This window comes from Agelaius tricolor, unplaced genomic scaffold (assembly GCF_023055355.1).
Source record: "Agelaius tricolor isolate 1412-34295 unplaced genomic scaffold, bAgeTri1.0.p SCAF_3, whole genome shotgun sequence".
NCBI lineage: Eukaryota > Metazoa > Chordata > Aves > Passeriformes > Icteridae > Agelaius > Agelaius tricolor.
The window spans coordinates 6,547,819-6,563,684 of NW_027269263.1; the positions used below are offsets into that span (position 1 = coordinate 6,547,819).

A 15,866-nucleotide genomic window follows, 5' to 3' on the forward strand; every position below is an offset into this window, starting at 1 on the left:
TTTGTGACCAAGTGTAACTGACTATTTCTGACTAAACTGAGACATTAAATCCCTTCTTCCATAAACCAACAATGAAACCCGAAGCTGACTCATCAGGGTGCTAGTCTCCTTTATTGGGAATGTCAGATGAAAGGGAGACATGATTAAGAGGAGCTTTGTCTCCTGGCATCACCATCCCCTTTCCAGCAATACCATTTACAAAAAGACTTAAAACCAACCAAATAAATACAAAAATCAGGACACACCCGTAGCTCATTCTATTTCCAAATAAAAATTACTTAATTCCAGAATCATTAGACATTTCCAAATCACACTAATTATTCTGGAATAGAAGAACTAATTTCCAAATAGTTTCCATGGTAGGGAGCTAATTCCAGTCATCTTTTCACAAACAACCCCTTAATCATGTGAAGAATCTGGTTAACTTCAATAGGATCTCCCATTTGGGCAGAATAACCAAGTCCTAACTGCATGCCTGAAGGACAGGGAGGAAAAGAAGGACTACATCACATAAAAGGCATCCTAGCTGTCCTTGTCTTTATGGGCACTGGAATCTACAGAATTGACAGAGCAGGAGACTGAATGTTTTAAGAAGCTAACATGCAGAAAAATTACTCTGCTGGTCAAAAGAGCTTATTAATCAGCATTCCTAAGCACAGGAATGCATCTTAGCAGTTAGCAATTTATCCTGGTGATTATAGCAATCTATCTGTGGTGCAAATGCCAAAAAGCAAGGGAGGTTTTGGAACATTTTTTCTTCGAAATATGGTTTGTAAAGTAAATCTTTTACTACATAACATTGGTGATCCAACAGCCACATCTTTAAGGAAAAAAAAAAGAAGCAGAATCATTAAACCTAGACTGAATTAGAATTTAGACCCATCTCCTTGTCTGATGTCCTAATTTCAGGCAGAGAACAGACAAAGACAGAAATAAAGCACAGGTAATATTCTCCTGCCTGTTACTCTACTCATGCAAACCCTGGATCTGGGACAGCTTGGAACGTACTGAGCAACACCACAGCACTTTTTTGTTGTTGTTGTTGTTTAATAATTCACTAACTCAGGTTGTGTCTGCATTTTAAAACAGTAAACAATCATGATATCACAGTTCAGTAGTGACCATGAATCTTCCAGTGACACACCACTGAACAAAAATTACTGTCTTTCTGAGCTTTAATTCCAACCATCTAGGAAAAGCAAAATGTTTTCCAAACCAAAAGCTTATTCTAGGAACTTAACAAAAGGCTGAAAGTCCAAGTGGTGTCAACAGGGTTACATGCTGCCACTTTGAATGAAGGTGCCATGTCATAAGTGGAAGACATTACTACAAACATTACTGCAAGCTGTCATAACTCCTTTTATGTTTTCAACTCTCACTTCCAGCAACAACATCCAGCCCAATCTGTATCACAAATTGGTACTGATGTTACATGAGGCAGCTGAGCTGATCCAGCACTTTGCTGGATTAGGCAAGTAAATGAAAGACATTTGTCTTTCTTACCCAATCTGGACCATATAATTTTCCCCTCTTCTCTTGCTCCACTTCTGGTTGCTTGCTGGACTCTTTCCTGAACTAGTGCAGCTTTCCAAGCTAACAGAACACCATTCTCTATCTGTCTTTTTCTGTATAATGTTGTTAGGTTATTGTTAAATGGGCTGAATGAGCTCATAGAGGAGGTCAGACTAACAGCATAACCAATCTTGGGGAGCAAGCAAAGAGAATTCCACAGCTGGAAGAGGGAGGTTTTTGTCTTTTGAGGACAGAGAGATGTTACATCTTCTCTATCCTTCTCACATCTTTTCACCCCATATGACAGGTACAAAAGTAAACTGGACACCTGCTGCTTCAACTCTGCAGGACATATTTTTCCACTAACAGGGAATTTTCCTCTGATTGACAGATTACTGCACCAAAAACAATGCCTTTGAAAAGCAAAGCCCTTTTTCTCCTCTTTCCAAAACTGCTGCTATTTATTTGTCAACTGACTTTGGGAAACTACACAAAGGTTTTGCAGTGAGAAACCAAAGTAAGTAGCATGTGTAGCAATTAATAATGCAAATCACAGAGTCATGAAACTGTAAAGACACGCTGCATGAATCATGCACATTCCCTGGCTGGGAATTCAGGGAGTGATTAGAATCATAGTACAGACTGTTTATAGTAGGAAGGAAAAGATGACACCTTTCTCTGCATTCCCCCACACCCACACCACACACATGAGTCACTGAATTAAGGTGCTACTCTACCTGAAAGGTCACTGCTTTCAATCCTGCGCAGATCTGAGTCAGCCCAGAACAACTTGCCCAGCTGGCTGTCAACAGCTAAGGCGATGGGCTTGCTCAAACCACTGAAAAAAAGGACTTCTCGCTCAGTTCCATCCAGTGCTGCTCTCTCAATTTTAGGAGATCTCTCCTGCAGGTTGGTGAAATACATGTATCTGGAACAGGAATGATTGGAGGAAAAAAAAGGTTCATTTGATCTTTCCACATTTTTGCTACAAATCCAAGACATCTTAACAAATGTCAAAGTTGTTTTTCATTCTGCCAGACAGAAAACAAGCTGCAGCAAGAAAATAACTTGATTCTCAAAACCCTGGGCCTGAGTTTTCCCACATACCCTTTCTCTGGATTGACCACAATGGCTCTGGGCCTATCCTGATCCCCCTTGAGCACCACTCCCATGGGTCTCCCATCCAGGCGAGTGACGTTGATGACGTTGGTGGCCTCGCAGGTCCAGTAGATGTAGCGGCTGTAGATGTCAATGCTCAGGTCATAGGGCTGCATATCCAGGTTCTGATTGGGAACTGGACTTGTCACAACAGTGAGGCTCTGCAAAGGAAAGAGAAGCAACATACATCTTAATCTAATGTGAATAACTTTATTTGCCATGGATGCACCATTTCTACTGCTCAGAAAAAGGAGACAGTCAAAATATTAGCATAAAGTAAGGAGAAACCCAAGTTCTGTTGCCACACCAACACCTTTGATAAGATAGAGACATTTAGTCCTGATAGTTTGCTGTAATGGCAATCACACAAGCTGACTGCAGCTTGTAAAACTTTGCAAGTTTGACCAGTAAGTCCAAATTGTCTCTGTGTTCAAGGTCCAGAGTCAGCTCCTGTATTTCCTCTACTTTTTTGACTATTCAAGAGTTTGGATAGACCCAAACCCAGCACATTTAACACTCTACAATAGAAATGGACCACCACTAATTCCCAAAGCTGCAGTTGAGCAGAGAAAAACAAAGGCAAAGTGAGGCCAGAGAGCACTTGAATGCTGGCCTCATTCTTCGCCACCATTGCTGCCATCTCAGTTGGAGGACATGAGGGTGGTTAATAAATGGAAGGCAGCTGTGCCAAAGATGGAAAGGACATCAGCTAGTGTACAACACTGACTTCAGAGCACTTCCAGCTAACACCTTACTTGTTCAAGGTCTTGCCTTCTAGTGGTCTAGACTTCTGGAGTTGGCATGCCTTTTTCTTCTTTTTTTAATTATTACTACTTTTAGAAAGAACCTCATCAACATATTTATGGACTTCTCTAAAATTCTGAAGAGGATTAATAAATCAGTAAACATGGCCTACATAAACATTTTGGAAGCAATGGTTATGAAGTGAGCAGCACATCTACCCTCTCATCCCCAAATTAAACTTCACCAGAAAATTTGCCTAACTTTATTTGGCTTGTCACCTCTATGGAATGGTGTGCCTGCAAGTCTTCCATTTGTTTATTCTGCTGAAGCTGGCAAAAACATGGTGGCTTTGACTAGTTTTCGGTATTATTTAGATATTCCAAAATTAAAAGCATTGCTAAATTAAGAGTCAAGGCTGAAGGGCATACAGCAGGATCCAACTACTACCACACCCACCACCAGAAACCACACTCTTAAAATTCAACTGAATATGGCACCTCTCCTGTGTTGTGTTGCTCATCTTAGTCTCTCGCTTGCCCCACATTCAAAAAATCAGGAAGAAAAGATCTATTTTTAAAATGCAAAATTGAATAAGCAGTCACTGGTCACACTTAACCTCACTAAACTTCACCATTCTACGTTTGGTAGCTACATACCTTCCTTTCTCTTCCTCCCTCTTTTCTCTTATTCTCCCCTTTTTTCCTCATTTCCTCCCCAACTCATTTTGCTGTAGTCATTCAATAAAGGCACATTGGTTTTTGATTAATACTGCTAAAAACACCACGGTGTTTTTTTTGCACTCTGAGATCAATCCACGAAGCATCACGAAACCCATTTGTAAGGAGGGCTCCTGACAGCACCCCCTGAGGATACCTGGCTGCCATCTTCCTGTGCCTTGCGGATGATGTTCTGCCGAGAGTCGATCCAGTAGAGCTGCTTGTCCAGGGGGTCGTAGTCGATGGCGCGCACGTTGCGGAGGCTGTGGATGGGCAGGATGATATCCGGGCTCTGCTGCTCGTCGATCACCATGCGGTTAATGGCGTTCTTCTGGCTGAACAGCAGAAAGGTGGTAGGAGCTGCATGGGTTGAAAAAAGAAAAGGGGTTGAAAGGGTTACATGTGGCAATAACATTTTTATGTTTAAGAATGACAACCACAATCCATAACCAGACATTCATTTCATTCCCCTTTTCCCTCTTCCTTTGCCAAAACTAAACAAAAAATCAAAACGTAACAAGCCCAATCTCTGTTGAGTACGAATAGCCTTTCAAATTAACTCTTTTTACAATAAATGTCTGTATGTGAATGTGATAGGCAAAGATCAGATTTTTTAAGTGGCAGGACTTGTGAATGTGAAGACTTCTGTCAAAGGCATCTCAAAAAAGAATGGTCAATTATGCCTCTCAAAGAACTGTCCATTTTCTTTCCAAAGGGATCTCAGGGAAATGCAGCTCCACAGTATTGAAGTGAAACCCTTTGCTAGGTGCACTTCTACGTGCAGAGGAAGGTAAGAAAAAGCCAGCACTGGTTCCTTATTTAGATGTTTCAGGGAAAAAGAGATTGAGAGTGGTTCAGTCCTATTCCTACAAATCCTTTTTCTGCCTGTACTGGAATGAAACAGCTAATTCATAGGAAAATTTCTGAACTGTGTGTGAGGCTGTGTTTTGGAGAAAAATGCATGTGTTCTTCTCAAAGCTATGTATCTTTACTATTTCTAGGTGGTTGAGAAAAATGAGAAAAAGAGATCCCATGCAATGAGAATGAGATCCCCCTGCAAAGAGAAAAAGAAATCCCATATTCTGTCCTGCAAAAATTTCCTGGACAAATGTTTGTTCTTTGTAATTAGAAACACCATCAAAGAGCAGAAGGTAAGATTTCAACACCCCATACAGCTGTAGTTTACCAGCTGTAACTTACAATAAATACACAAAACATTTAATACATCATTGAGAAAAATTATCTGTGTATTACATAGCTGGGTCAGAAATCAGAGAAGGTAGTGAAAGCATTTTCCTTTTTCAGAGGGTTCTTTTCAATAATGCTCTACCTGAAGCCACTGCTGTGCAAGATGGTACAAGAGCAAATTGCCAGAAATGCAGCTTGAAGCCTCCCTGAAGTTTGTACAATCAATTCTCTACAGCCCAAGCCTGTAGAGAGATTAGCAGTGGGACACTGCATTCATTTACCAGCCTGTAAAACAGGTAATGCAGCACCTGGGAAAGGGGAGGAAGCAAAAGTCTCCTAGAGAACATCATCACCTTGCTTTGTTATTTTAGCATAGGCTTTGAACAGCTATTCTGACTGCTGGGAAAAAAAAAAAGGCAGGGAGGAGTTTCCTTGGAAACCAACACTCTCTCCTAACATCCTATAACAATCAGGCCTAATTGCAAGGTATTTTTGCTTTCTGGAAAATCTCTATTTTCCCTCCAAGCACTTCTCCAATAATTTAAGCTGCCTTCTACTTAACTCTAAACTGTGTAAGAAAGCACAAAAAGAAATAAAGTGAAGACAAGTTAATATGAATGTGTACAGCAAAATAATGGATTCAGAAACATCAGAATTCTTACCAAGAAATTATGATAGAAATGGAAAGGGGAAAAAACTTAAGGTAAAACAATGCAGGTAAACATATAAGCACCTAAAATTATTTCTACTCTTCCCCAAAGATACCCTCTCACTTTCTAAGACTGCCTGGCTTACAACTTTGAATTGATGGCTCATTATAAAAAGCAACAGTAGAATTTCTCCCCTTGAGACTCCACATCTCTGAAACAGTACCAATTTCAGAAATCCCTTTCCAGTTTTCATCATTCTCCCTCCCAATAGTCACATATTTTAACTGTATTTTTGGCAGCAGGCAAATGCAGTGCATTGAGTATGTCTCCTGTGTAACCCTGCCTTCCAACTTCATGACACGTGGTAGGTCTGAAGAGATCTCACCAGAGTATAATTAAAAGAACCTATGCATGCATGAGCAGGGGATTCTGGAAGGGAGGATCTCTAGACAGAGCCTGGACTAATAATGTTCAGGAGGTACATAAGCAAGTAATACAGGCAAAAGAAAGTTAAAACAATTCATGCTCCAATTATGGTGTCCAAAAAAAGGAATTAAAATATACACAGAGAGGCCTAAATCTCCAATTAGCTACAAATGAGAAGCTGGAAATTTCCCAGGTTTGAATATAGCAGAGGAAAACTCCAAATACCACACAAAGAGCCCTGAACTGTACCATGGGGAAATGGTTCTATTTGTTCACAATATATTTCCTATATTTTGCTCCTTGCTCTGTTTCCAGGAGCATTTTTGCAAGAAAAACATGACCTTTGATCTTTCTGCTACTTTTTCTCCACTGAAAGTCAAATTCCTCCACCTAGAAGATCACAGTCACTATCAGAGAGATGCCAGCTCTGCCTCTAACTTGCACAAACACGTGAAAGTATCAGGGTGCAAGAATCCAGCTATCATGCAAGGGGCCATTTTAGTAAAAAGGAGAGGAGAAGTACAGAACACATGGGGAGTAGAAAAGCACAGTGTTTTGAAAAGCATGGTTTTCAAAAAATGCCATGAGGTGGCATTTGTGCAACAATCTGCCCAGCTTTTGGCTTTAAGACAACAGTTGGATGTCTCTACTCATGCATAATGTGGATGAGATACAATCTGTCTCTCTGTACCAGGAATCTCTTCACCCACTGACTAATGTGAATGACACCAGTGGAAATCAGCCATCCAGAGTCGCTGCCAAAATTATGAGAGCTTCACTGCAGCCAGTTATTGAGAGATGGATAAATTATTTGGTTAGAAACTAATTACACACAGCCTGAGGGGCGTTGTGGTTTGTATTCTGCACAACAATAAAGAAAAATGGGGCTTGGCTGCACTGAAATCAGGAACCAGACTGCTGGGGAAGCCACGGAGCCCAACCCATCCTCACTGAGGAAAAACACTTGTAGAGGTCTGAGAGTGGCCCACCTCAGCACCTCAACAGCCAGCAAACACAGCTACTACAGAATGAAATCCTGACCCCATAAAAGCTGCACAAAGTCCAGAATCCAGACTAAAGTATCACATACCCTTTATGCCAGGCAAGACTAGGAATATATAAGCAGATACATAAACAAGCAAGCAAGCACTTGAAGAGGGTCTGACAGAGACACAGAACCAAAACATTTTTAGCTTTTGTGTTTATACAGATGTAGCCAAGCCACCAGAAAAGTTCACTAACAGCCATTCTTCTTCTTTAATTAAGATATTGGTATGTTGCAAGATTATTTTCTTGGGTTTTTTTTTGTTTTCAACCTCCTATGTTGTCTTAAAACTCAGTAAGATATTACTACTGGAAAACTGTAAAACTCTTCTTTCCTCCTAGTACAATGCTGGCATGGGTCACTAAACACATGTGCTCCTGCATTTCCTGTTCATTCCCTATGGCTTACTGTCAGAACCCAGGAAATTCCTCTGGCTGCCCTGGAGGACTCAAGCCCCTGGCCAGGGGGCTCAGAGACCTTGGCACAGAGCCCAAGACCCCTGTGCCTTTGATTTAGCCCTTGGAAAAACCAATTACCAACCTTATATGAAGAATTACAAGCCACGAAAGTTTAAGTAGAACGATAGTGAATTTATCATGGGGTGAAAAATAGATTTTTGGGGTTTTTAGAATGGGGGTGCAGGGGGCAGGCAGAGTGCCTCTGACTGTCTTGCTGAGCGGACCTCAGCAGGCCAGGAGAAAGAATTTTATGGATAAGATACAATAAACAACCTTGAGACTGAGAAATGAAGAGTTCTGACTCCTTCTTCGACCGCCAGGCTGGGAAAAGAGACTTTCTAATGTATCTTGGGGTCACTCTGACCAGCGAGAGACCCCTATGGCTTACCACTGCAGGTCCTGTTGTCAGAGTTCAAGGAATAGTGAGCTGGGCAGCCACAGACAAAGCCTCCCACGGGGACAGCCAGGCACAGGTGAGAGCAGTGCCCGTTGCTGGAGGCACACTCGTTCCAGCCCGCCTGGCGGGAGGAGTGGAACACCAGGATGTCCATCACGTAATCCAGGTGGCCCTGGATGATGGTTCGGTTCTGCCCGCTGGTCTTGTTGGCCCGCTCGATGCTGCGCCGGCTCCAGTCTGTCCAGTAAATGTAATCCTGGTACTGGGTCAGGCCAAAGGGGTGAGGCAAATCATCAGCTATGATCTCACGGTCCAGGCCTGTGTCCAAAAAGAAGGGACAGAAAAGTGAGGTTACATGGGCACAAGCAGAGTACTGTTGAACGTGTCCCCTGCCCAGAAAGGTTACCACACAATTACTTTAAAGTTATATTTCATCGTTGCAAGAGTAAATTACAAAGTAATGTACAGTAGTCAAAAGGAATCTCAGCCTATCACAGAAATGTGCTAATCTTGCTTTCCATTCACAGAAAAAAAATGTAGTTTACTGAAGAAAATTTTGAAAATTATCAGGGTTCTCAGAAAGATTCTGTCCTTTCCCTCCTGTGGTATTTTTTGGGGTTTCCTGTGGCAGGAAGGAATGAATTTGACTCTATGTTTTTAGAAGGATATCATATATCGTATATCATATCGTATATCATATTGTATATCATATCGTATCTCATACTAAACTACACTAAACTATACTATGCTATACTAAACTATACTCAAGAATAGAGAAAGGATACAGACAGAAGGCTTAACAAGATAATAATGAAAAACTCGTGACTCCCTCCAGAGTCCTGACACAGCTGGACTGTGATTGGTCATTAAGTCAAAACAATTCACATGTTGGATTAAAAAATCTCCAACCACATTCCAAAGCAGCAAAACACAGGAGAAGCAAATGAGATAATATTGTTTTCTTTTTTTCTATGAGGTTTCTCAGCTTCCCAGGAGAAGAATCCTGGTCAAGGGGATTTTTCAAAAAATATAATGGTAACACCCTCCTTCCCAAAACTGACAGGATGCCTCTCAATCTAATGCAGGATCCTAACACTGTATTTCCAGTTGAGCATCTCTTGCACCACACTTTTCCCACTGCTTATAAAAAGAAAATTGTTATGAACTTAATGAAATACTCCATTGCATTATGAGAAAAATTAAATGTACAAGGCTAATATAAAGTGTCTATGGAATGTCACAACATTCCAGAGCAGCCAGAAAGTCAGGACAGGGAACAGCTAATTGTGTATACCATGGAAATGTTAAGAGACCTTAAGGAGCAGGACATGGCGGGGGATATTATTTTAACTGTTTTATTAACTACTTCATTACCATGGTACCTCCTGCTGTGTGGTCACACAAAATGAACAGGAGATTATGAAGCACAAAGTCATTCCCTCTTTGCATACAGGAGTCAAGGATGCACAGCCCCACACTCCGCTGTCACCAGCCACAGGCACAGGGAAAAAGAGGCTCTAATGCTGTTTCCAATCCCACATTTCAGAGGGAAACATGGAGCAGGCCTCTACAGAACATCAAAATATATGAGAAGCTGAAGGAAAATTTTTCTATCACACAATTCCCATATTGCATTTTGCTGTTTTGATCTCTTTCTAGCTTTGTTCCACTACTGCAAGCATACTGCTTAAAGCAGACTAATTCTTTAGCATTAAATACTGGCTAATTATTAATGCTTAAATATTGACTATTGTTAATGCTAATCTGAATAATTTAGCACACAACAAGGCAGTTCACTCCTGTGGGTGCTAAGAAGTTAAAACAAGGTACTGTGTAAATCTGAGAGGGCCTAGGTTCCCCACACAGTACTCTGGAGCAGTGAAAGAACAAAATATTCCACCTCCATTTAGCTGCAATTACCAGTTTATAAAATCATCACAGACCCCAGCACAAGAGAACTCTCCTGCTGATAAGCACTAGCCAGGCAAAGGTCCTTAACATGCAGAATACACGGGGAGAAAATGCCTGAGGATACTTACAAAGATATAAAACCAAATTGTATTAAACTGCATGTTGAATAAGATGTTATCTTCTTGTTGACTTTCTTTCTACCTTTGTTATGTATTTTCTAGTGCTCCAGAGAGTAGCAAAACAAGACCCTCCAAAGCACTGCAAGATGATGTCTTTGTCCTACATATAACTGGAAATATGTACACCTTGTGTAATTTTAACTTTCTGAGCAACCCAATCACAAGAAAATTGAGGCCTTGCTAACCAGTGTCACATGAACATGAATTACAGAAGCAAACATTAAAGGCGTGCGAGGTTGGGAAATTTTATTTCTGTCTTATGATGTGTAACTTTGCATTATTTAAGCCACAATTTGCCACGAGGGAGCTGCAAAAAGCAGCATTGCCCTGAGGATGCTGCCCAGGGCTCTGGGGCTCACCTAACATGTTGGAGGACTCGATCAGGTTGGTGTCCAGGTCGGTCCAGTACAGGCGCCTCTTGGCGTAGTCGATGGTCAGGCCGTTGGCGCGCCCCACGTTTGGGACCAGCGTGGTCCTCTCACTGCCATCCATGGCAGCCCTGTCAATCTTGGGCTTGCCACCCCACTCAGTCCAGTACATGAACCTGAAAGAAAAATAATTGCATTCAATCCAAGAGAACTCAAGAGGAAAAAACCAAAACCAAAATCCTTAGAAAGCACAAGAGAAAAAGAAGAGCTGTAAATTCAAGCATTTATTAAGACCCATTGTGGTAAATGAGGTTGGCTTTTTTTTCCAAAGTAGAGGCAAGAAAGTGAGTCAAGTTTCCTCAAAATGCTTCCAAGATTCCAATATTTTTTCCCACTTGGACCTGGATTTTCACCAGCAAGTTCTGTGTGACAGCACTTTGCTAGTAACTAATCCAGGCATGTCATTTAAGAGGCAGAGGCTGGCACTCAGGCACCTTCATTTATACCTGGCTATTTAGCAGGGTGTTTTTGCAGAGCACTTACTTATCTTCTATTTCTAGTCAGTTGTCTCTCAAATGAAGGAACACAAAAAGGTAGATTTGCAGGGTACTTTTGTTAATAGGTGCCACTACTCATGTCCAAACAACTAAGTTAACCAGCCATGTACACAAGTGACTTACATCTCAGCCAGGACACACAAATCTGTATGGCATTTCCACTGGAGCAAAAATACAATTATTACATACTCACATGCCAGCTTATGCCTCATTTGGAAGAAGGATAGACTTGCACATGTTTACATTTTCTTTAGGCACTGCACAGTAGAGTAGGATGTATATGTGTTTGTTATATATTTGATGGCTAGTTAGTAACTTCTTCCAAAATATGAAGCTGATACCATTCAAAAATAAAAGTGAGAGGCAGCTATCCAATATTTATGCCTTTGGGTTTTAATAACTCTAGTGACAAACCCCTGGGAAGTCTTTCAGTTCCAACCAACTGCACAATAGGAAAGGTTGCTTCAGAAACTGATGATCAACAGGGAGAAATTCACTAGACACCAGGAATACTTGCAAATTTTTCTTAAAAATTTTGCAAGTATTTTGTGTATAAATTTTGCAAGTAAGTCACAGCATGGAGCCAAGTGTTGGAATTGCCCCCATGGCAGCAATGCCTTGAAAACTTCCATTTAAAGTACAACTATACTATATGTATATTTATATAAGTATATATACATATATAAGTATACAGCTAGACTATTGCTGTAAGGAAAAAGAGGCATTCTGACCCAAGTAATTTTTTTTCTTATCTGTAGTGAAGACACAAAGCACTGAATGATGAAAATCCTTGGGAAAAACCTACTTCCAGTATAAAACCAGAATCATCCATCACAGCCTTTTGTTACAAATTAGTAAATGGATCTAAGAATCTGATGTTGAATTCTTATCCAGGCAACCCCTGGCACATCTGAGCTGAATCCAATCTGGGATCCCACTGGAGGTGACCATTGCCACCACTTTGTTGAAATAAAACAGAAGGAATATGTTTCAAGTTCTCTGTATTGCTGTAGCTCTCACAACGTGACTGGGAACTGTGATCATGTCATAACCCTTGTAAATGAAGTTCCTTCATTTGAAAAATAATGCAATATTGGTATAACCTCAAAAAGTTTTTGCAGTAATTAGTTACTGTCAAGTGAGTGTTTCAGGGTAGAAGAGCTATTTCAGAAACTGAATAGTTAGCTTGATTTGCCCCATTCCTTCCTCCCTCTCCCTGTTTATTGCCCTACTTTTGCTATTCCACTTCAATCCAACTGAGAAGTTTCTTCTCAGAAAATCTTTCATTTGGGGCATAGGTGAATATAATTGTTTCTGCTCCTTCTCTGTCTCTCTTCCTTTGTCTGTACAAACTAAAAGGTTTCTTATCTGAAGAAATAAGTACCTTCCTCATGCTCAGACTATAAACTTTGCTCTCCCACCCTCAAATTAAATCATTTAATACGTTTATTGGACCCTAACTTGTGATAAAAAGAATCGAATCCTAATTTCTAAAATGATAAATATATTCCTTTCAATGCTATAGTCCTTTTCTGATTAATGAATTCCATAAACCTAAAACTACTTTGATTCTGTGGTTAATTAAAAATCTAAATATAAATCCCTTTCTAATGAGCTGCTCTGATTTTTTTTTTTATATTTTTAACAATTATTCAGGACACTAAGAGTGTATTTCTCTAAATTACCAGGTTGCATTCCCCAGCTCAGTTCTCTCAGGGTTTACAGGCAGCGCTTAACTACCATGCCCTAGAGGAAGCATGACAACGTTGTTTTTCTCTGTTCACAAGCACAGAATTAAATCAGTGAGTTACCCCTCGGCAGGGTCGAGTGCCAGCGCCCGGGGACTGTCGAGATCCTTCCAGACGAGCACCTGGCGGTGCTGCCCATCCAGCTTGGACACCTCGATCCTGTTGGTGCCAGTGTCAGCCCAGTACAAGTTCTTCCCCAGCCAGTCCACAGCCATGCCCTCGGGGTAATCCAGGCCAAACTCCACCACGTGTTCCAGCGCACTGCCATTCATGAACGCTCTGCTGATGGTCTGCAGGGATGCAAAGATACACAGGCAAATTAGAAAACTTACCAGTCTGTCACTGGGCTGCTCGTTTTCTTTGTTGGATTTTAAACACTTGCAGATTTTAGACATCTCATAGGAAAGAGGATCTTACAATATGCTACTTATTTGCAAAGCAAACAATGCTGCTATTCAGAAGTAATGATTTACTGCACTCTGTGAATGTATTCTGTGTCAATTACAATAGCATTTCACTGGGGAAATAAATGGGATAACTAGTCTGTTTGAATTAAGCATCTACATGACAAAGTGACCTTAATAATTCAGTGCCAACTTCGAGGGGGAAATATTTTGGCTCTCCCAGGGCTATACAAAAGCATCAATGTTATAGCAGGGAACACTATTTAAAGCAGCCTAATGAAAAAAAACTGCAGGACAGAACAGCAAATAGAAGAAAACAACCAAATGACTGATGAGCTCAGTAGCTTCAGTACTGATGGCTAAATTTAATTTCACTAAACACAAGCTCTTCCTGGACTTTTATTCAAAAGACTTTTTAAAGTCTGCCATCAGGATCAACCTGTGATAGCAGATACAGCCACAATTCCATTTTAATAATATAATAGAGTTTAGGCATTCCCTGATAAGCCTGAAAATGTTAGAATAGTACAGAATTCTTTTGGCAAACATGGGCTACCTTTCCATGTCCTCAATATTTTTATCTGCACACACTCCTCATACTCACAACCAATCAGAAGTTAACAAATCACTGATTTTGGTTTACTTCCTAGTTTGAACGCAACCTGCTAATTATGCCAGTTTGTGACAGCACACTGCAGGGCAGTTTACAGATGAGTATTCATGTGTGTCACTTATGCAGCTCAAAAGAATATCATGCTTAGGGGGTTCAGCCAAATCACCTCTTGCAGACTCATTTAAACTTTGTGTTTTTAACTATTATGACTCTCCAATTGCAAAAGTCCATAAGTTATTGTTGGCACATGTCTCAAGTCAGTTACAGAAAATGTAATTAAAAACGAAACTATTTTACATATCCCTTGAATTTTGTAAACCCTAATAATCAACCTACTCTTGAAGACCTCAAGGAGTATAACAGCCAACATGGACTGAATCCCTACCTTCAGTGAAATGTCAGTCCAGTAAATGCGATTGTCTGTCACATCAAAATCCAGAGCAGAAGCTTCCTTGACTCCGGTGAGCGGGATAGCAACGTTGTTATTGTTGGTTTCTAGGGAGATGCGCCTGATGTCTGCTCTCCTGGAGAAGAGCAGGAAAGCTTCTGGCACGATGCAGGTCCTCATGTCACTGATGAGCTCCAGGCCGATGGGGCAGGCGCAGCGGAGGCCTTGGGGTCGGTACAGGCACAGGTGGCTGCAGCCGCCGTTGTCTTCTGCACAGGGGTTTGTACCTAAGCAGGCAGCAAGAGGAAAAGCAACCATGGCAAACTGCCTGCAGGTGAAAGGTGAAGCTAGTCCTCACATGCATCAGCCACACTATGAGTCCTCCAAGCAAACATGCAGTTTTTCTCCTTGTATTCTCTGATCAAATTATTTTTCATTCCTTTCCTGTAATCCTTTAGACAGACCTTACTCTCCTTTCCTCACACCAAGAAACAAACCCAGCACTAGGGAAAGGGATCTGGGCTTCAACAGCTGCTGATGATCCCAATTCACAGCACAAGCAGTGAATGCATGGTAGGTGTATGTTCTGCTGCCTTTTACAGTACACTGGTCCAGCTACATAGCCCCTTGCATTCCTGCAGATAAAAAACTTGCAGAGCTATTTTCACATCCATTCAATGGTCTCTCCAGGATGCAAGGGAAGCAGCTCTTTGCAATACTCACTTATGTACATGCTGGAAATTGAACTAAGAGAGGCTTGGCACTAAGGAGTTCAATTGGCCAAACAGTTGCAAAGAGGGCTGCATTCAAAACATGGTACCTTGGGGCATCATCCACACAAAGATACACATCAACTATATTTTACTCCTTTCCTGCAGTACAATCCAGATAGCAAGAAGCTGCAAGCCTTATCCACATAGCAGGATACTCAGGTACTGTGATGAGTTCTGTGATGCTGCAATTATACTGCTACTAGTGCTTGGATAGCCTAGGGTAGGCAATTTAAAGCTAGATGCTGCTTTTTTACAACACAAACACTACAGGGCAGGAAGTACTTCTAGGTATTTTTAAAGATAATTTTCTAATATTAATGTAAAAGCTACTGAATGGACTGAAACTGGCTCATTCTTAGCTTTTGCATACTGGGAGCACATGTTCAGCCTGATATTCTTCCAAGCTATAGAGCTGAAGCTCCTCTCAGACGACCTAGCCTATTGTATTTCCTGGGAAATGTCCTAACAAAGGCAGGAATGATGAATCTGACTCCATGTTCTCAGAAGGCTAATTTATTATTTTATGATACTATATTATATTAAAGAATACTATACTATACTAAAGAATGCAGAAAGGATTCTAAATTACTAAATACTAAAAAGCTAATAATGAAAACTCGTGACTCTTTCC

General features: G+C 40.9%; 1 protein-coding gene across 3 annotated transcripts in view; it reads right to left on the reverse strand.

Moving 5' to 3' along the window:
• The window catches only part of LRP6 (LDL receptor related protein 6), a 116,307-nt gene that overhangs the window by 16,274 nt on the left and 84,167 nt on the right, over positions 1 to 15,866 (reverse strand). For all 3 annotated transcript variants that reach the window (XM_071422319.1, XM_071422318.1, XM_071422316.1), the window contains 7 exons: positions 14,460 to 14,749; positions 13,121 to 13,347; positions 10,744 to 10,928; positions 8,286 to 8,612; positions 4,288 to 4,490; positions 2,620 to 2,831; positions 2,250 to 2,440 (listed from right to left, as the gene is read on the reverse strand). In XM_071422319.1, the coding sequence (XP_071278420.1) occupies positions 2,250 to 2,440; positions 2,620 to 2,831; positions 4,288 to 4,490; positions 8,286 to 8,612; positions 10,744 to 10,928; positions 13,121 to 13,347; positions 14,460 to 14,749 (1,635 nt within the window). The remainder of the gene's footprint in view (positions 1 to 2,249; positions 2,441 to 2,619; positions 2,832 to 4,287; positions 4,491 to 8,285; positions 8,613 to 10,743; positions 10,929 to 13,120; positions 13,348 to 14,459; positions 14,750 to 15,866) is intronic.